Source organism: Callorhinchus milii, unplaced genomic scaffold (assembly GCF_018977255.1).
Source record: "Callorhinchus milii isolate IMCB2004 unplaced genomic scaffold, IMCB_Cmil_1.0 Scaffold21, whole genome shotgun sequence".
In the NCBI taxonomy this organism is placed as follows: Eukaryota; Metazoa; Chordata; class Chondrichthyes; order Chimaeriformes; family Callorhinchidae; genus Callorhinchus; species Callorhinchus milii.
In genome coordinates, this window is record NW_024704762.1 from 9785345 (window position 1) to 9806134 (window position 20790).

Below are 20790 nucleotides of genomic sequence, written 5' to 3' on the forward strand. Positions count from 1 at the left end.
GGGGGGGTCCGGGGCGCTGGTCAGTATGGAGGACAGGGAGGGCGAGAGCCCGGGGGGTGGGGAGGTCGGGGCCGGGGTCGGGGTGGGGGGGAAGGGCATTAGGATGAAAGCCATCCCTCCCTCCCCCAAGCCCGGCCCGGGGAGAGGCTGTGAGGGCAGGAGGGGGGGGGATGGCGAGGGTACCAGCCCCGGGGTCAAGTGCAACACGAACGGGGACTGCAGGGTACCCGCGGGCACCCACAGCCACAGCCACAGCCTGAGCCACAGCCAGGGCTCGGGGGTGGGGAGGGCGGAGGCGGGGGGCAGGACTGGGGACAACATGGACACCACCACTCCGACCTCTCAAGGCGAAGAGAAGAGAGAGACCCGAGTGGTCTTCTCGTCCACATCATCATCAGCTGCTGCCGCCGCCGCCTCCGGGAGGAAGTCCTCCCAACCCCAACCCCAACCCCACCCGCACAGGGACTCGCTGGGCTTCCTCAAGGGCGACTGCAACGCCTCGGACCTGATCCTGGCCGACGATGGCGACCACCCGATGGGCAGTCAGGGCAGCTTCATGCACCGCCAGTTCAGCGCTATGCTCCAGCCCGGGGTCAACAAGTTCTCGCTCCGGATGTTCGGCAGCCAAAAGGCCGTGGAGAGGGAGCAGGAGAGGGTCAAGTCGGCCGGAGCCTGGATCATCCACCCTTACAGCGATTTTCGGTGAGTTTCTGAGGGGTGGGTGGGGGGGGGGGGGGGGGGGGGAGAGAGAGACGGAGAGATGGGGAGAGAGAGATGGAGAGATGGGGAGAGAGATGGGGAGAGAGATGGAGAGATGGGGAGAGAGATGGAGAGATGGGGAAGAGAGATGGAGAGATGGGAGAGATGGAGAGATGGGAGAGAGATGGAGAGATGGGAGAGAGAGATGGAGAGATGGGAGAGAGAGATGGAGAGATGGAGAGAGATGGAGAGATGGGGGGAGAGAGATAAGAGAGATGGAGAGATGGGGGAGAGATGGAGAGATGGGGGAGAGAGAGATGGGAGCGATGGGGGAGTTGTGGGGGAGGGAGAGGTGGGGTTGGTGGGAGAGAGGGGGGCACAGGTACAAGAATAAAGCGTCTTTATATTACTATATTAGTAATTATATGTATTTATAGCCACATCTGCACATCCCACGGTCCGCAATAACCGGGACAGCGCCACTCGTGGGCTCCCACGTCTTTTAATTGGAATTAATACGTTCATTGGATGTTCTCAGGGCAAACCCTCGTGTGTGTGTGTGTCAGTCTGTGTGTCAGTGTCTGGCTGGTGTGCCTGTTTGTGTGTCTGTGTGTGTGTGGGGGGGGGGGGAGGCTCTGTGTGTTTGTGTGTGTCAGTGTCTCGGTATGTGGTTGTACCAGTGTATATGTGTGTGTGTCAGTGTCTGTGTGTGTGTGAGTGTCTGTCTCTGCGTGTGGTTGTATCAGTGTGTCTGTGTCTGTGTGTGTGTGTCTGTCTGTGTGTGTCTGTGTGTGTGTCTGTCTGTGTCTGTGTGTGTGTCTGTGTGTGTGTCTGTGTGTGTGTGTCTGTGTGTGTGTCTGTCTGTGTCTGTGTCTGTGTGTCTGTGTGTGTGTGTGTGTGTGTGTGTGTCTGTGTGTGTGTCTGTGTGTGTGTGTGTGTGTGTGTGTGTCTGTGTCTGTGTCTGTGTGTCTGTGTGTGTGTGTGTCTGTGTGTGTGTCTGTGTGTGTGTGTCTGTGTGTGTGTCTGTCTGTGTCTGTGTGTCTGTGTGTGTGTGTGTCTGTGTGTGTGTCTGTCTGTGTCTGTGTCTGTGTGTCTGTGTGTGTGTGTGTGTGTCTGTGTGTGTGTCTGTGTCTGTGTGTGCGTGTGTGTCTGTGTGTGTGTCTGTGTGTGTGTGTCTGTGAGAAGCAGAAGGAGCTGAGGACCTGGACAGGGAGACAGTCCGCCTGTAATCAGCAGAGCTCCAGCAGTGCCCTGTGTGTCTGTCCACTGTGTTACAAGGCCTTAATGCGCACTGAAGTACTCTTTAAGACACTCAACAATAAGGGGGGGGTTGGAGGAGGGGGTGATATCTCCCTCTCTGCCCCCAGCTGTGGTACCGTGTGCTGCTGTGTGTGTGTGGGGGGGAATTATAATAATCTTTGCATTTGATATTAGCGTCTTATCACGACTTTGAGACATCTCAAGGGTGGGAGGGGGCTGTGTATGTGTGTATATGTGTGAGGGAGGGGGGCTGTGTGTGTGTGTATATGTGTGAGGGAGGGGGGCTGTGTGTGTGTGTATATGTGTGAGGGAGGGGGGCTGTGTGTGTGTATGAGGGGGTTGTGTGTGTGTGTGTATGAGGGGGTTGTGTGTGTGTGTATGTATGAGGGGGTTGTGTGTGGTGTGTGTTGGAGGCCGTGTGTGGTGTACGTTGGAGGCCGTGTGTGGTGTACGTTGGAGGCCGTGTGTGGTGTGCGTTGGAGGCCGTGTGTGGTGTGCGTTGGAGGCCATGTGTGGTGTGCGTTGGAGGCCGTGTGTGTATTGGAGGCAGTGTGTGGTGTGCGTTGGAGGCTGTGTGCGGTGTGTGTTAGTGAGGCCCAGGGAAGGATGCTGGTGGCAGTGTTGCTAAAGAAGACAAATGGGGGACATGAGATCACCTTCACACACTGACTTTGCTTTCTTAACCAATTGACGAAATACCCGGCTCTCAGCTTCGTCCTTGTTTAGGCATTTGGGGAGCGTTCCCCAAGCACCACCCCAAAAAAAAAAGGGGGTGGGGGGGGGGGAATAGACAGTGGTACACACCTTCCCAGACCCAAATAAAACTCAAGGCAACTCTAGAGGTGTGCTGCGAAGGTTGCGATCGAAGGTGCTTTGTTTCATTTTGCTCAGAACACTCTCTCCAGCAGCTACAACAACAACAACAACTTGCATGTATACCGTGCCCCTCACGCGGGGTGGCGTCCCCGAGAGTTTATATTGTGCAGCATAATCGTATTGCCCTTTGGTAGCGACGGAATGAGAGGAAGATGACGAGGAATTAGGGTGAGTGACAGACAGAGAAAGCAGCCAGATACATTTTTGATAGCAAACAGGTACCGTAGGGTGATGATATCTCCATATCTCCTCTGTTTTACTGCCAACTAACCTTGACTGCACACGCAGTAACCAGCCCTAATGATTCTTTTTTTCATTAAACTGTGGCAATTTAATTTTGTTAGCAAGAGAGGTGATCTCTCTCCATTGCAATACAATCCGCAGTAAAATTGAACACTTAACAGGACGTCCCAAAGGGCTTTACTGTGTGGAGACTGCAACTCAGTACGTTATGTACTTGAAAAGGAAAAAAGTGTGCAGGGCTATGGGGTAAGAGTGGGACTGGTTGGTGGCTCTTTCAAAGAGCTGGCACAGGCACGATAGGCCGAATGGCCTCCTTCTGTGCTGTAGGATGCTACGGTTCCATATGCGAGAGAGGTTGATGTGTGACACCTTCAAGCCTGGCTCCCAGCGTGATTTCTGCAGAGCTGCGGTTGAACTTGTCTGGAAATTCCACTGGGAATATTTTCCCTGAAAAAAAAAGTCAATGAGGAACGAGAGCTGCCAAATATCCGGCTCCGAAGGTTTAACTCCGAAGGGGCCGGGGAGTTGCTGGTGATATTGCCAATACGTCTGTTTTAAGTTCAACCCCTGAGTCCAAATCGAAAGCCATTAGAACACTCTAGAAGGAACCAGACAGCTGTGCCACCACAACTGAAGAGCAGAGACGCGGTCAGAAAGTAAGCATTGAGTGACCGGGGCTATTCGAATCAGTCCCCTGTGTTTTGTACCTGTTATATTTAGAATGGTCGGTTGGCGTGTCGGAGAGACATCAAGACCATTTGAGCAAACGCAATGGTTGGTTTCACCTGAATGGCCATCGATTTTGAGATGCAACTAACAATACTCCTTAATAAGCCTTGCATTTGAATATAGCGCCTTATCATGTCTCTGAGGCGTCTCAAAGCGCTTCCACCAATATATAGCTGCCCCCAGCACGGCACCGAAATATCAGACTAGACTGTGAGTTGTAAATTCCCTAAGTGGGGCTTGAACCCACAATCTTCTGACTCACAGGCGAGAGTGTTATATCAAACCCAGGTTGACACCCAACAGTGCTTTGACTCTTCAGGGAACCATTTGCTTATCGTGAACATTTCGATGTGGAGTGAGAGTGAGATAATTGTGCGGTAGGACTCGAATCATTACAAACTCCTGAATTCCGGTATAAAATATAAAATACAGCGGGGTCCTGTATTATCACCTCGAGCAGGTGGCTGGATTGTTGAAGAAAAGTAACCCTTCGCCAATTGCAGTCATCGCTCCGGTTAGATATACGACGCGAGCGTTTTCACCATTTCGTGTGATGATATATTGCAACACAGCTCTGCTTGCACGACAAGTTAGTTAACGGGGAGCAGTGGGACGTTTCATTGTGTCTGAGAGCCAATTCCAGAGAACCAATTACATTTTATTATTACTGAGTTGGAGCAGTGCGGTGGCACAGGAGGGAAGAGACACACAGTGGGTTTGTGGTTGTGACGCACCCCCCCCCCCACACACACACACACACACTCTGATCTTCCAGCGTCACAGTATCCAGGCAAGTCTCAAGTGCTTTCCTGCAAAGAGGGACAGGGAGAGTGACTGGAAACTTACCTCTCATGCACCTTCTGCTGTGCGGTTACATAACAGCACCGGCCGGTGTCGTGATTGGAGGACAAAAATCAGGGTGTCCTTGGGTTGTCAGTCCCATCAGATCCTCTCTCCTGTGAGCACTCGCCTCGCACGCGGGAGGACCCGGGTTCGATTCCCGGGCAGCTCAGGGCAAAAACCTTAGGCAAGTGTCCTTATTCCACACACACACACGCACGCGCGCCCCTGTTTACCAGCAGTCAGTAGGAACCCGGTTGTGAGTCGATCGGTGGATTGCTTTTCTGGGGGTCAATAATCCCTCCAAAAAAAAAGTTTTAACAAAAGTATTAATAATAGTAATTTGGTCACTCACCCCACGGCTGTCTGTGGGGACGCTGCTGCGCGCACTTGGCTGCCGCGTTTCGCCCACAGAGTGTACAGTCCAATCCACTTTACAGCGTATCCTGTGAAGCGCTTTGAGACGTCTCAGGGATGTGAGAAGTCGCTGTGCCAAGTGCAAGGGACCATTATGATGATTATTATTATCATTGTTAACGTTATTATTATCTTTATTATCATTATCATTTATTATAGACGGAACCTGTCACTGCTGTGAAGGCCCAGAGGGCGTCTGCAGTACATGTCTGGCAGTCAGGAGGGGCTTTGGTGCTGTCCACAGTGCTGAAACCCTCAGCTCTCAGTCTCTCCCCCTCTCTCCCCCTCCCTCTGTCTCTCTGTCTCCCCTCCCTCTCTCTCTCCCTCCATCTCCATCTCCTCTCTCTCCCCCTCCCTCTCTCTCTCTCTCTCTCCCCTCCCTCCCTCCCCCTCCCTCTCTGTCTCTCCCTCCCTCTCCCCCCCTCTCTCTCTCTCCCCCTTCCCCCTCTCTCTCCCCCTCGCCCCCTCTCTCTCTCCCCCTCCCTGTCTCTCCCCCCCTCTCTCCTTCCATCTCCTCTCTCCCCCTCCCTCTCTCTCTCCCTCCCTCTCTCCCCCTCCCTCTCCCTCCATCTCCTCTCTCTCCCCCTCCCTCCCTCTCTCCCCTCCCTCTCCCTCCATCTCCTCTCTCCCCCTCCCTCTCTCTCTCCCCCTCCCTCGCTCTCCCCCCCTCCCTCTATGTCTCTCCCTCCCTCTCTCCCCCTCCCTCTCCCTCCCTCTCTCTCTCCCCCTCCCTCTCTCTCTCCCCCTCCCTCTCTCTCTCCCCCTCCCTCTCTCTCTCCCCCTCCCTCTCTGTCTCTTCCTCCCTCTCTCCCCCTCCCTCTCCCTCCCTCCCTCTCTCTCTCCCCTCCCCCCCTCTCTCCCCCTCCCCTCCCCCCCTCCCCCCCCTCTCTCCCCCTCCACACAATCTCACTGCAGTGTGGACTGGAATATCAGTGGCTTTAGCAGTAGGAAGAGCAGTCAGTGCCCACGTTATGGCCGTATGTCCAGTGGGGTATCAAACAGCTTCTGTTTACCGATCTCTCCATCTCTGTCCCTCCCTCCATCCCTCTCTCCCTCCTTTCTCTCCCTCCCCCTCTCTCTCCTCTCCCTCTCTCTCTATGTCTCTCCTTCTCTCCCCTCTCTCCTCTTCCCCCCCTCCCTCTCTATGTCTCTCCCCTCTCTCCTCTCCCCCCTCCCTCCCTCCCTCCCTCCCTCCCTCTCTCCCTCCCTCTCTATGTCTCTCCATCTCCCTCCCTCTATCCCTCTCCCTCCCTCTCTCCCCCCCTCTCTATGTCTCTCCCCTCTCTCCTCTCTCCCCCCCTCTCTATGTCTCTCCCCCCTCCCTCCCCCTCTCTCCCCTCCCTCCCCCCTCTCTCTCCTCTCGGCTTGTACCCAGACAGGCACCTGTCCTTGTGGCGACCTTGCGGACAAGGAGATACCATCACCTGATGTAGTACATGAGTTGGAGTACATTTATAGGGGGTGTGTGAGAGAGAGAGAGAGACTGACTGTGTGACTGTGTGTGTGACTGTGTGTCAGACAGACTGACTGTGTGTGTGTGGGGGGGAGAGTGTATGGGGGGGAATGATTAATCACCCGAAATCAATGTTTGTCCACAAATTCTTATTTTTTTTAAAAAAAATATATCACTGCACTGCTGCTTCCGAGGGAGTCAGTGCCAGTGGTACACGTGAGAGCACCGGTCGTGGTTTGAATATTCTAAGGAGCTGCAGATCTGATTATATCAGAGATCCTTTCCCATTGCTTCCCCACTGCAGCCTCTGTCTGTCTGTCTGTCTGTCTGTCTGTCTGTGAGCACACAGTCCAGTTGTGACAAGCCAGACCTCTCCAAGTGTTCCTGTTTGTCATCAAATAACTCTATATATACTCCGGCTATATTAAGCTCTTCGAGACACTACCTCACCTGAAGGGCGCTATATAAATGCAAGTTGTTGTTGCGGCTATTCTCTCTTGTCTCTCGCTCTCTCTCTCTGTGTCTCGTCCGAGTGTTTCCTTGTTTATCACCTGCCCTTTCCCCGATAAACCATGGTATATTTCCATTACAATTTCTTTTTAATACGTAACCTCCCCCGCCCCCCCTCTACGCTCCCTCTCTCAATCTTTTCTTTCTTCCACCCGTCCCCTTCCGTCAACAGACACACACACACACATACACCCCCACACACACACCTTCTGATGAATGTTGTGCTAATATCAAGGTCACTTTTGCTGCTGGGAAAATGATAACGTTTTACATTCAGTCTCCCAGGGACCTGATACTAAATGTCGCCCATGAGACTGTTTTGATTGATTGGGAAAAACTGGGGGGGAGGGAAACAGCTTCCTAATTAACACTGATTTGTAAAAAAAATAAAAAACCCTCAAAACTTCTCAAAAAATCTGCCCTGATTGCATCAGGCAAAACTGGGATAGTCGACTGAATTTCACTGTTAACCTAAATGTGTAGTAAACTCCTGATAACTCAACAACTCACCAAAGGAAACGGGCCAGAGCCTGGGGTGAAATGCCTCCCTCATTAAAACAACAATAACTTGCATTTACAGAGCGCTCGACAGTGGTGGAGCACGACACCGGGGAGGGGGGAAGCAATAATAATAAATAATAGCAATAATAACAATCCCGGCATTTGACACAGCGCCTTATCACGTCTTCGAGACATCTCAAGGCCCTTCACAGGATACACTTAAAGTGAATTGACTGTGTATTGTGTGGGCGAAACGCGGCAGCCAATTGCGCACAGCAGCGTCCCCGCAAACAGTCGTGATTGTTTTTTAACTAAAAAAAAAGTAGTTACTAAAGGAGAGATTTGTTGAGGCTTTCAATGAAATTGCTACTTTACTTTGCAGGTTTTACTGGGATTTCACAATGTTGTTGTTTATGGTTGGAAATCTGATCATTATCCCAGTAGGAATCACCTTTTTCAAGGAAGAAACCACAACCCCTTGGATTGTCTTTAATGTGGTGTCTGACACCTTCTTCCTCATGGATCTAGTGCTAAACTTCAGAACTGGCATTGTCATCGAAGACAACACAAAGATCATCCTGGACCCTCAGAAGATCAAGAAGATGTATCTGAAGAGTTGGTTCATTGTGGACTTTGTCTCCTCCATCCCCGTGGATTATATCTTTTTGATCGTCGAGAAGGGGATTGATTCGGACGTTTACAAGACTGCCCGTGCCCTCCGCATAGTGCGCTTTACCAAGATTCTCAGCCTCCTGAGGCTCTTGAGACTCTCGCGGCTGATCAGATACGTTCACCAGTGGGAAGAGGTAAGGCCACCCTTTTTTTTCACAGTGACTTTTCATTGAGCGTCATTTTGCCTTGCGTGGCATGGTGATATAGGAACAGGAGGAGGCCATTCAGCCCCTCGAGCCTGTTCCCCCCACCCCCCCCCCCATCACCTCCCCCTGCCCCCCAACAAAATTGTGTGTCGATTGCTGTCAGGATCCAGGCTTGTCAGCCCTCGAGGGTGCCTTTGGCTGCAGTGACCAAACACATCCTAAACCACAGCCGATGGTTTACAATAACTTACACTTATATACATGATAGCCCCCCCCTCACGATAGCCCCCTCACGATAGCCCCCCCCACGATAGCTTCCCCTCACGATAGCCCCCCCTCACGATAGCCCCCCTTCGTGATTCTGAAGGGACATTATATTATCCCCGACACATTGCCTTTTGCTCAGTGATCTGAACCTCTGGAGCTCTCTGCTTCAATCCCTGCACCCACCCGTCTCCCCCTCTCCTCTGTATCTTCCTTTAAATCCCACCATAAGACCTCTCCCCCCCCCCCACCTCCCCCCACCTCCCCCCTCCCTTGGTGTCTGACCCCAGGAGAGAGAGAGAGAGAGAGCAGCCTTGAGGACATTAGCAAATCAATCGTTCTAACCTGACGCTCGCTGACGGACAGACTCTTCGACCCAAGAGCCTCAACCAGTAAAACCTCAGTATTAATTCTGACGAAAGGTCATTGACCTGAAACGTTGACTAATTTCTCGCTCTCCATGGATGCTGCCTGACCTGCTGCGTATCCCCAGCCACTTCTGTGTTTAAACCAGTAACATTGATGCGGGTGATCACACCTCTCCTCCGACCCGTGACGAGAGCAAGAAAAGGTGGGAAGAATGAATCTTGAGAGCGTTCTGTCTCCACTGTATGGTGTGTGTGTGTGTGTGTGGTGTGTATGTGTGTGGTGTGTGTGTGTGGTGTGTGTGTGTTGATATATGTGTGTATATGGTGTGTGTGTGGCGTGTGCATGTGTGGGGGGTCACTTGTAAACCGTCAACACATGTCAGCAAAAGGCTGACCTTCATCTTCTCGGTCTGCGTTTCCACGTGAAGCTTGTGGTCTCTCCTCTCGCCGCCCCACCCCCCCCCCCAGCACCTCACACTGATAGACAGACCGGTCCCTGACAGGAATTAAAGACTCCAAAATTATTCTAATAATCCTGGCGTCTGATAATACGCCCTATCACGTCTCCGAGACACCTCAAAGCGCTTCACACAATATACTGTAAAGTATCGCTGGATGCTCTGCTCAAGCTCTCTGGGACGCTATAGAAATGCAAGTTGTTGTTGTTGTATATTTTTGTGGTCGAAACATTTTGCCTCGAACGCTCTCCTCCTGCTATTTTATAATAAACCCCTCGTTTCTTTTCTTCTTTCTGCCCCAATGCTCCCCCTCTACGCTCCCACAACCCACCTCCGCCCCACCACACCCATACACTCCCTCCCCTCGCTCCCCCTACCCTCCCCTGACCCCCACTTCCCCCTCTCGCAACCCCCCCCCCACCCCCCCCCTTGTCAAAGATCTTCCATATGACCTATGACTTGGCTAGTGCTGTGATGAGGATATTTAACCTGATCGGGATGATGCTGTTGCTGTGTCACTGGGACGGTTGTTTACAGTTCCTGGTTCCGTTGCTCCAGGATTTCCCGAACGACTGCTGGGTGTCGCTAAACAACATGGTGGTGAGTAATAAGTTAAAATGCTGAGACGTGCAGAACGCAAGAAACCCCTTATTCCTGTTCCAGTCGTTAATTCACCTTCTGGGTAAAGAAACACCTCCTGGTGTCTGAGCTGAAATCGTCTCTTTGCAAATCGTCTCTGTATACCTGTTGTTCTGCTGTCTCCTTGTGTTGTGTTGTGGGCCGAATGGTTGGCTTCTTATGCTGTAAATGTTCGCTTAAAGTCACTTAGAGGAAAACCAAGTTCGACCCCCACTAATGCAGAGACTGTTCGTATCTTGAATTAACTCGATTGTTAACTTCTCACTAACCTATTTCTCCCCACGCGCTCCACGTGTGTTAATGTCTCCGCCCAATAAATAATATATCATCGACGATAAATGGTTTTACTATCAAGTACTACGCCATAATTTATCATTGATAATTATCCCAGCCCCGAAAAAGATTGAACCTTTCTTTTCCGTAGTGTAGGACGTGTCATTTTTCACCAGAGCTGTGCTTAAGGCATAAGAACATAAGAAATACTGGACGAAGAAGAGGTCCATCTAGTTCTCCTTCCACCTTCCTGCCGGTCCCTTGTACATATTGCCCTGAACTACTCATGTGACTGTATCCCATCGTGTTATTTCCTAAAAGAAAACTAATCTGTGTTCAAAAGAATCAACATTTCCTGCTTCGACCGTCTCCCCAGGGAGTCTGTTCCGCAGGTCACACTTCTCTCACTAAAATAGTGTTTGCGTAGATTTGTTCTGAATTATGAACTGTTCTTCAATCGCAGGGAAAACGCTTTTATTTAAAATGACAAGTGACGAATATGTGGTTTGTGAACTTTGTTCAATATTCAACCCCAGAACGCGGATCACTTGCAAAAACTGAACCCCTCACAGGTTTTACCCTCTGAGCGCGCGCCGTGCGTGCGCTTGTGTGTGTGTGTGTGTGACTGTTTGGGGGACACTGCTGTGCACAATTGGCTGCCGCGTTTCGCCCACAAAATGCACAGTCACTCCACTTTTTCAAGGGAAGGGCTTTGTGATGTCTGGACGACGTGACAAGGCGCTGTATCGTAGAAACAGAGGAACAGGAGGAGGCCATTCAGCCCCTCGAGCCTGTTCCGCTATTTTATAAGATTACGGCTGATCTGTACCTCAAGCCCAGTTGCCCGCTCTCGCCCCACATCCCATGATACCCCCGAGCTAACAAATAGCTATCTACCTCCGTCTTGAAAATGTGAATGGATCCAGCCATAATCCACAGCCTTTTTTGTTGGAGGGGGGCACGTGGCGCGGACACAATCGTTCTTCTTATATATTATTAACTCCTCCGGTCCCTTTCTCCTTCTCTCCAACAGAACGACTCGTGGAGTGAGCTGTACTCCTTCGCCCTGTTCAAGGCCATGAGCCACATGTTGTGCATCGGGTACGGCAGGCAGGCGCCCGAGAGCATGTCCGACATCTGGCTGACAATGCTCAGCATGATCGTGGGAGCAACCTGCTACGCCATGTTCATCGGCCACGCCACAGCCCTCATCCAGTCCCTGGACTCGTCCCGGCGACAGTATCAAGAGAAGGTAGGACAGACAAGCCAGAGAGCGGCGACAGCAAAACAGCTTTGCATTTATGTAGCGCCCTTCACACAGGCCAGTGTCTGGAGCCCACTGCCTGACAGGGTGATGGGAGCAGGTTCCATAGTAGTAGTAATAATAATAATAACAGTAGTAATAATAACAGTAATAATCCTTGCATTTGATACGGCGCCTCATCACGTCTTCGAGACGTCTCAAAGCGCTTCATGCACTAGGTTTCAAAGGGCGACTGGAAAGTACCTATACTTAAGGAAAAGGTGTGCAGGGCTGTGGGGTAAGGTAAGGGCGGGGGAGTTGATAGTTGGATAGTTCTTTCTTACAAAATCCTTTGCATTTGATACAGCGCCTTATCACGGGCGTCTCAAAGCGCTTCACAGGATGTACTGTAAAGTGAATTGACTGTGTGTTTTGTGGGCGAAATTATCTTTATTTGCTGTTAGTCCTGTTTTCTACCTGACTGAAACTGTGCTGTATCCAATGACAGGCTTTCTTTCTGTGCAGTATAAGCAAGTGGAGCAGTACATGTCCTTCCACAAGCTGCCGGCCGAGTTCAGGCAAAAGATCCATGATTATTACGAGCACCGTTACCAGGGCAAGATGTTCGATGAAGACAATATCCTCGGGGAACTCAACGAGCCACTCAGGGAGGTCAGTCAGGCTTTAATACTCTGTGTGTGTGTCTCTCTCTGTGTGTCTGTCTGTCTGTGTGTGTGTGGTCTGCGTGTGTGTCCGTCTGCGGGTGTGTCTGTCCATGTGTGTGTGTGTGTGTGTGTATCTCTCTGTCCTATGTGTGTGTGTGTGTGTCTCTTTCTCTCCCTGTCCTTTGTGTCTGTGTCTATGTGTCTCTGCGTATGTGCGTGTGTGCGTGTGTGTGTGTGTGCGTCTACGTGATGTGTCTTTCTCTCTGACCTCTCTGTTTGTGTGTGTGTCTTTCTCTATCCTCTGTGTCTATGTGTCTCTGTCTCTCTCCTGTGTGTGTGTGTGTGTGTCTCTCTCTGGCCTCTCTGTTTGTGTGTGGCTCTCGCTCTCTTTTGCGCATGTGTGTGTGTGTGCGCGTGCGTCTCCATCCTGCGCACACACAGTTTCCGCCCGCGCGCACAAACACAGGCCCCCACACACCCACCCACACAGAGACTTACTTGGCTTTTTTTTCCCTCCTCCCCTCGTTCCAGGAAATCGTGAACTTTAACTGCAGGAAGCTGGTGGCCTCGATGCCCCTCTTCGCCAACGCAGACCCCAACTTCGTGACGGCTGTGCTGACCAAGCTGAAGTTCGAGGTGTTCCAGCCGGGAGATTACATCATCCGCGAGGGGACCATCGGCAAAAAGATGTACTTCATCCAGCACGGAGTGGTCAGCGTTCACACCAAGGGCAACAAGGAGATGAAACTGTCGGACGGTTCTTACTTTGGAGGTTTGTCCTCCGTCTCCAATCCCTTCGATTCTGCCTGTCAAGTGGGTTCAGTGTTATTGCTCCTGCTGATGATTTTTTTTGGGGGGTGGGGTGGGTGGTGGGGGGTGGGGGTTTGGTGGAAGGAGAGGGCAACTGGGTCTGAGACCCATAGCATGGTGGTTAGAGCACTCGAGAGGACCCGGGTTCGATTCCCGGACGGACAGGGCGACACCTCAGGCAAGTTTCCTTACTCCGCGCACTCAGGCCTCTGTTTACTCGGCAGTAAGTAGGAACCCGGGTGTTAGTTGATTGTTTGACGGATCACTTTTGCGGGGGGTAATAATCCCTCCAAAAAAACAAACTCAATCCACGACTGTCTGCGGGGGGAACGCTGCCGTGCGCAAATGGCTTCCGGGTTTCACCCACAAAACACGCAGTCACTACACTTTGCAGTATTTTCCGTGAAGCGCTTTGAGACGTCTCGAAGACGTGATCAGGCGCTGTATCAAATACCAGGATATATATAGTATATAATATAAAAGCAGAAGTGGCCGGGAACACTCAGCAGGTCAGGCAGCATCTATGGAGAGAGGAAAGTGAGTTAACATTTCATGTCGATGACCTTGTGTCCGAATAATAGCAAGGATTATTATTATTATTATTATTATTATTACTCAGTTGTGTCACTGGTCCCCTCTCCCCTGTACAGAGATCTGTTTGCTGACCAGAGGCAGGAGGACAGCCAGTGTGCGAGCAGACACATACTGCCGACTGTACTCGCTCAGTGTGGACCACTTTAATGAGGTGCTGGAGGAGTACCCCATGATGCGCAGGGCCTTCGAGACCGTGGCCATCGACCGGCTCGACAGGATCGGTGAGGAACTGGGGGTCTCTCTTCCCCCCCTCGCTATGGATTCGGATTCGAGTCCCTCCCTCCGTACGCCAGCCTCCTACCCCCTTCTATGTTCCCTTCTCCCCGATCACATGTCCTGTTTTCCTTTATCTGTCTATCTGTCTATCTGTCCATCTGTCCATCTGTCCATCTGTCCATCTGTCCATCTGTCCATCTGTCCATCTGTCCATCTGTCCATCTATCCATCTATCTATCTATCTATCTATCTATCTATCTATCTATCTATCTATCTATCTATCTATCTATCTATCTATCTATCTATCTATCTATCTATCTATCTATCTATCTATCTATCTATCTATCTATCTATCTATCTATCTATCTATCTATCTATCTATCTATCTATCTATCTATCTATCTATCTATCTATCTATCTATCTATCTATCTATCTATCTACAGCCGGGTATCTGACACACACGGAAACCCGTCACCGTGACCGGCCAAGTGTCTGACACAGACGGAAACCCGTCACTGTTGCTTAAAAGTCTCCAAACCCGACTGAGAATTCCCCGCCTCCCCCCCACACGGGGAAACCCCAGAGAGAGATTGTTGGAATGGATTGCACTCTCTCTCTCTCTCTCCCTGGAGAAACGGATTCTGGCCGATCGCTTTCCAGGGGGTAGTAATCCCTTAATAAAAAAAAAATTTGGTCACTCAATCCACGGCTGTTTGTGGGGATGTCGCTGTGCGCAATCGGCTGCTGCGTCTCGCCCGCAAAACGCAGTCGCTGCACTCCACAGCGTACCCTTGTGAAGCGCTTTGTGGCGTCTCGAAGACCAGGATTGCCGTCGTTACAATAATCAATAATAACCCGTGGTTGTGGTCGTGTCCACCCCCCCCCCCACAGGGAAGAAGAATTCTCTGCTGCTCCACAAGGTGCAGCACGACCTGAGCGAGTTCAACAACCGTGAGAACGAGATCATCCAGGAGATCGTCAAGTACGACAGGGAGATGGTGCAGCAGGTGGAGCTGAAGAAACCTCTGGCCCCGCTGCTCGGGGGCGCAGTGTTCCACCCGGGGGCCTCCCTGCCTGGCCAGTCAGCCATCGCTACCCTGCAGCAGGCCGTGGCCATGAGCTTCTGTCCTCCCTCCGCCGGCCACTTGCTGGGCCCCATCGGGGCTCAGTCACCCAGAACCATCAGGCGGTTACAGCTGGCTGCGAGCCCCCTGGCCTTGTCCTCCTCCCCTTGCCCCGGTACCCCCAGCACCCCCCCGACACACAGCCCCCTGGCCGCCCCCCGCACCTTCCAGTACGGTTCCCGTGCCCAGGCCGGCTCCCAGCTCTCCCTGACGGGGTCTCAGTCTCAGGCCCCCCACCCGCCCCCCCCGGCACTCCACCCCGCTCCGCGGCCCACCACAGCACCCACGCCCTGCCCACCGGGGGCTTGTCGCAGGATCGGAGGCCGCTGTCAGCCTCGCAGCCCTCCCTGCCCCACGATGCCACCTCGCCACGTACCCCCGCCTCCCCCGTCCCCCCCCACCGCCCCCTCCCCCTCCCCCTCTCCGACCCCCGAGCCTCAGAAACCAGCGGCGGGGCCCAGTGTGAGCAGCCTGGCCCATCGGGTCTCCACAGGGGCCTTGCTGCAGACCCCAGGCTTGGGGGGGCAGCACGAGACCCCCACGTGTGGTACAGACACAGATCCCGGCAAATCCAGGCTCTCCTCCAACTTGTGACACTCCAGCCGCTTCCCCCTCTTCCCCTCCCCCCTCCCCTCCTCCCCGGCGAGGGGCTCTCTCTGTCTCTCTCTATCTGCGGCCAAATAGTCAGGGTGATGGTTTAGGGTGACCTCATTTTGTAAACCAAATCCGGCCACACACACACACACACACTAGCACACAGACCACACACGCTCTCTCACACACACACACACACACACATGCCCACACGCTCACACTTGCACACAGACAACACACAATCTCACACACACGCTCACACTAACGTGCGCACACACGCACACACACTCACACGCATCTCTCTCTCTATATATATATATAAATATACAGAAAGAAAATTGATCTCCTCACAGCGCCTGAGGTTGGCTGTTTGACTGGAGAAGCGTGTTCTTGGGTTAATGGCCGTGTTTCTGTAGCTGGTGAGTGAGTGTGTCCGTGTTTTAGAATCTTATTGTTCCGGCTCTCAAGTTTGGGGCTGAAACTCGCGAACAAGAGGGTCCAGAAATCTGTCCCAGGGACGCAATCCGGAGACTGGCCCCTGGCATCGGACACGCGGGGGTCGCCCTAGATGTTTCTGGAGGAGCTCCCGGTTCTGACCTGACCCCCAGCCCCCGCTCCGCCCTACCCCACCCTCCCCCGGTCACTGGGCAGTGACTGTCCATCAGGCTCCACAGATTGGTCTCAAATTCCAGAGGCACCGAATGCGAATGCTGGTGGTCGGTGACGGCCTGGATTTGTGTTTTTTTTTCTCTCGGAGACGCCCTGAGGCCCTGAGGTTCTCCGAGTCTCAGCCCACAGAGCCCGGCCCTGACTTCAACTTCCAGACGACACGGAATTGTTGAAGTTGGAAAGCTCTCGTTACGTTAAGAGGTTGGACTTCCACAAACCTTCCACTCTTCGGTGTGACCTTGATATTGCAAGGTACGCAAACCCCGAGAGAAATGGTCTGGCTGGGTGGGCATGAGTGGGAATGTGTGTGTGTGTGTGTGTGTGTGTAGGTGTGTGTGTGCAGGTGTGTGTGTGTGTAGGTGTGTGTATGTGTGTGTGGGTGCGTGTGTGTAGGTGTCTGTGTGTGTATGTAGGGGTGTATGTGTGTGTAGGTGTGTGGGTGTGTATGTGGGTGTGGGTGTGTGTATGTGTGTAGGGAGGGGTGTGTGTGTGTAGGTGTGTGTGTGTGTAGGTGTGTGTAGGTGTGTGTGTAGGTGTGTGTGTGTAGGTGTGTGTGGGTGTGTGTGGGTGTGGGTATGTGTGTGTAGGTGTGTAGGTGTGTGTATGTGTGTGTGTTTGTGTAGGTGTGTGTGTATGTGTGTGTAGGTGGTGTGTGTGTAGGTGTGTGTGTGTGTAGGTGTGTGTGTGTGGTGTGTGTGTAGGTGTGTGTGTGTGTGTAGGTGTGTGTGTGTGTAGGTGTGTGTGTGTGTAGGTGTGTGTGTAGGTGTGTGTGTGTGTAGGTGTGTGTGTGTGTGTGTGTGTGTGTGTAGGCGTGTGTGTGTGTGTGTGTGTGTGTGTGGGTGTGTGTGTGAGAAGGCCAAGTAGTGAATTTCGCAAAAGTGACCAACACGGCGCCTCTGGTGACCCACAAATCTCCGGAACAAAAATCAGGTCCTAATTTTCTATTTTAATTCCTTCCTGAAAAGTGTTCCGTATCTGAACTGTTGAGCGAAGGCCTTTCCTGTGGAGCTTTTTGTCAGTGTTGGAAAGGAACCGAGTGATGGAGCCTTTATCACGTGTCGATATTGTTAGCAACTACTTGAAACTCTTATAGAACATTTGCACTGTTAGATTCTACAATAGCTTTAATGCACTATATACAACACACACTCACATCCCTGGTTCAGTCATTGGATATCGCTCCACCGTCTTTTCAGTGTGTGCTAAGCTAATCCCGTTGATGTGAGGATTCGCTGCAAAGGGGGAGTGGGGGGGGGGGTGGACTGGGTGTTTGTGTGTGTGAGTGGGAAGAGTTGGGAGGAGTGGGGTGTTTGTGTGTGTGTTGTGGGGAGGGGTAGGGGGTGTTTCTGTGTGGGATGGGAGGAGGAGGTATTTGTGTGTGTGTGTGTGGGGGGTGTGTGTGTGGGGTGGGGGAAGAGAGCGATTGTCAGGTTATTTCAATATCTGGAGACTACCCCTCTTTTTTTCCAACGTGCAATAGTGAGAAATTGAACCATTTAGTCTGATGTCCTTGTGATTTGTACATAACCTGCATTTACTTACTCGCGCGCAATAAGAATTTCGACTGAGATCTGCTAATACTTCCAATGACGAGTGTGACTGGAGGTGGGGGGGGGCGGCTGTTTCCTTGTGCAATTGTGTATATTGTGTGCACTGCGTGTGTGACGTTATCGGGGTGTGTGGGGGGTGGGGGATCTCTCTGTTTTGTCCAAAGAAGCTGTCATTGTTTTGCCTTTTCAGCCTTTGGGCTCAGGTTGTGTCGGTGTTTGGTTACTGATGCCTTGACTGTACAGAGTTGACCCGAGACTTGGCTCAGACCAGGACTGGTGCCGGTGTTGGTGACTTGCCTTTGGGTGGTGGTTAGACTTTGGTTATGATGGTGTGAGAGTCTCTTGAGGAGTTGGGCTTCACACCCGGGACTCTGCGTCTTGGGTGACATTTTGTAATTGGACCAATTCGGAATGGGGAGGGTGGAGATAAGGGGATAAGGTGGGGGGAGAGGGGGACTGCGCAGGGAGGGAGGGGAAGAGAGGGGGGGAGGGCAGAGAGGGAAGGGCGAAAGGGGGATAGGGAGTGGATAAGGATTGTGGTAGAGACCTAACGGACTGACAAATATTGGCAAAGTCAATTGGAAGTCAACTCTTTACAAAATGAGTCACGTTTGCCTTTCTGCCCTCCACCCCATCCTCCCCCTCACCCCCCTCCCCCACTTCCCCCTCCCCCTTCCCCCACCTCCCCCTCCCCCTCCCCCCCCCCACCCCCACCTCCACACGATGGGATTTTACATGTCACCACTGAGGTGTTTTTTCATTTGGAAAGAGGGGAAAAGCTTTAGCTTTGCGCTTTTCTGCTTCCTCTTGTTCTGGTTGCATAACTTTCCTGTAGGTGTGAGACAGAGAACAAAGTGGTGGGGGTGGGGGGGGGGGATGGAGGTTTGGGGGGAGGGAGGTTTGGAGACAAACTCCCGACTTGAGAGGCGCTATACAAATGTGACTTGTTGTTGTTGTTGTTGTGTGGGGCGGGGGAGAGATAGAGAGAGGACAGTCATGGTTTAAGATGGTTCGAGGGTTGAGCAACTTGCTTGTGTGGTCGGTGCCTTTCCCGAGGAACGGGTTAAATTATCTTCTTCCGAGTCAGTGCGGCCCGGAATCCCGGTTCGGAAGTGTTTCCGGACGCACTGTCTGTTTTCCGATGGGTGTTTGATATATTAATCGGGTGAGAAAAATGTAGCTTATAATCTTCGTCGATCTCTCGATGGCCTTTCTTTATTAAGAATGTAACTAACTGTATTTTTAAGCTGGAATCGAACACCGTAGATCGTTTATCTCAGACCATTTAAGAAGCCTATAATAATAACAGTAATAATTAATCATCATCATCACCACAGCGGTCATTAATGTAAGTGTATAAACAACATCAATACTGTAGCTATTTTTCCGGTGAATGTATAACTTTTAACGATGTGCAAAGATTGTGCAAACATTGGAGCGAGAGATGGAGATAGAGAGAGAGAGAGAGAGAGCGCGGAAACCACATACAGATAAAATTGCAAACTTCATTCAGTTGCTGGTAATGGCAGATTGTAGGTCACAGACCAACTTCAAGCCCTGTGACACTTTTAGCATCTTTTTATGCAATAAATGTGAAAGTATTAGCATTTGATCAGTCTTTTCTGGTGCTCATTTTAGTACTGGAATCGACACGTCTCTTAGAAATTGTGCAGTGAACACCGATACTCTTATTATTATAATAATAATAATATTATAATATTATTGTTATTAGATACTGTTGCTCAGGGTGTCAGCCTGGCTCAGTCGGTAGCTCTCTAACCTCTCTCGCCGCCCTTCGGATGAGATGTTAAACCGAGGTCCCGTCTGTGCCCTGTTCAGGCGAACGTTAACAATTCCCACAGGGCATTTCTGAGAGAGAAAGGAGTTCTCTCTCTCTCTCCTGGTGTCCTGGCCGACCATCCCTCCCTCCCTCCCTCCCTCCCCAGATAAAGTCAGTCATTCACATCGTGGCTGTTTGTGGGACGTTGCTGTGCACAAATTGTTGTTTGCTTACAAAAATCACACAGTCACATTTACAGTAAAATCCTGTGAAGCACTTTGATGTGAATCTAATCAAACCCGAGGACGATTTACCAATGTCTGACGTCGCACTCAACGATTTGTTTGAAACTGTGTACGATAGAAACTGTATTCCGTGCCCTGCCATAGAAACTTAAAACTAAATCCATTAGCTGCTCTGTACAGGACATGGCGGAGTGTCTGAGGGGGTGGGGTGGAGGGACAGAGGACCAAATGAATTTGTGTACAGAACCTGCTACATCTTTCAAAGGGATCAGTCACTTAACTCTCCCTTTGGTATATTCTCTCCCCAAATCCCTCCGCCTCTCCCTCCCTCTCTCTCGCTCTCACTACTTTCCAAATCCCGTCTGAAAACCTACCTCTTTGACCGTACCATCAGCAGACTCGCTCCCTCCCGTGGTTACGCTGCATCTCTTGTAAAGTGCTGCCTGTGCCGACAAAGCACACAGTCACTACACTTAACAGTACGATCCCGCGAACAGCTTCGCGACGTCCTCCTGACGTGAAAGGAGCCGTAATGATAATTATCGTCACAAGGGAGCGAGAGGGAGAGGGGTAGTTTGCGGGTGTGTTGTGTGTGTGTGTGTGTAGCGATCCCGTTCACCCCTCTTCCCATTAGGATCACTGGAATTTCACGTCCGATTTTTTTCCGGCTGCATAGGCTCACCAGGTTCTGATTCCGAATTGTACACAGTTGTTCTCAGAGATCTCTCCTGAGTTATTTCACTGTCGGCGGAGAAAGACACTGAGTGAAACCAGCAGAAAACATTGCATTGAATCGAGCTATTTCTTTTATATAAATATAAATGTTTGTTGTCCAGTTGTTTAATATAATATACACGGTGTCTGGTAGCTCTACGTTCTGTAACATAAAATGTAAGAAAGTTTACAAGAGTTGTGTGTTATTTATTTGCCTATAATGATGTAAAGGAAAAA

General features: G+C 51.4%; 1 protein-coding gene across 1 annotated transcript; it reads left to right on the top strand.

Moving 5' to 3' along the window:
• Positions 1-275: 275 nt before the first annotated feature.
• On the top strand, positions 276-16163 carry hcn2b (hyperpolarization activated cyclic nucleotide-gated potassium channel 2b). Its single transcript, XM_042342871.1, is given in 10 exon segments — positions 276-702; positions 7911-8334; positions 9875-10036; positions 11382-11600; positions 12117-12263; positions 12788-13028; positions 13717-13881; positions 14769-15241; positions 15244-15548; positions 16064-16163. Coding segments are annotated over 10 exon segments (2619 nt in total). The 5' UTR covers positions 276-319.
• The last annotated feature ends 4627 nt before the right edge of the window (positions 16164-20790 follow it).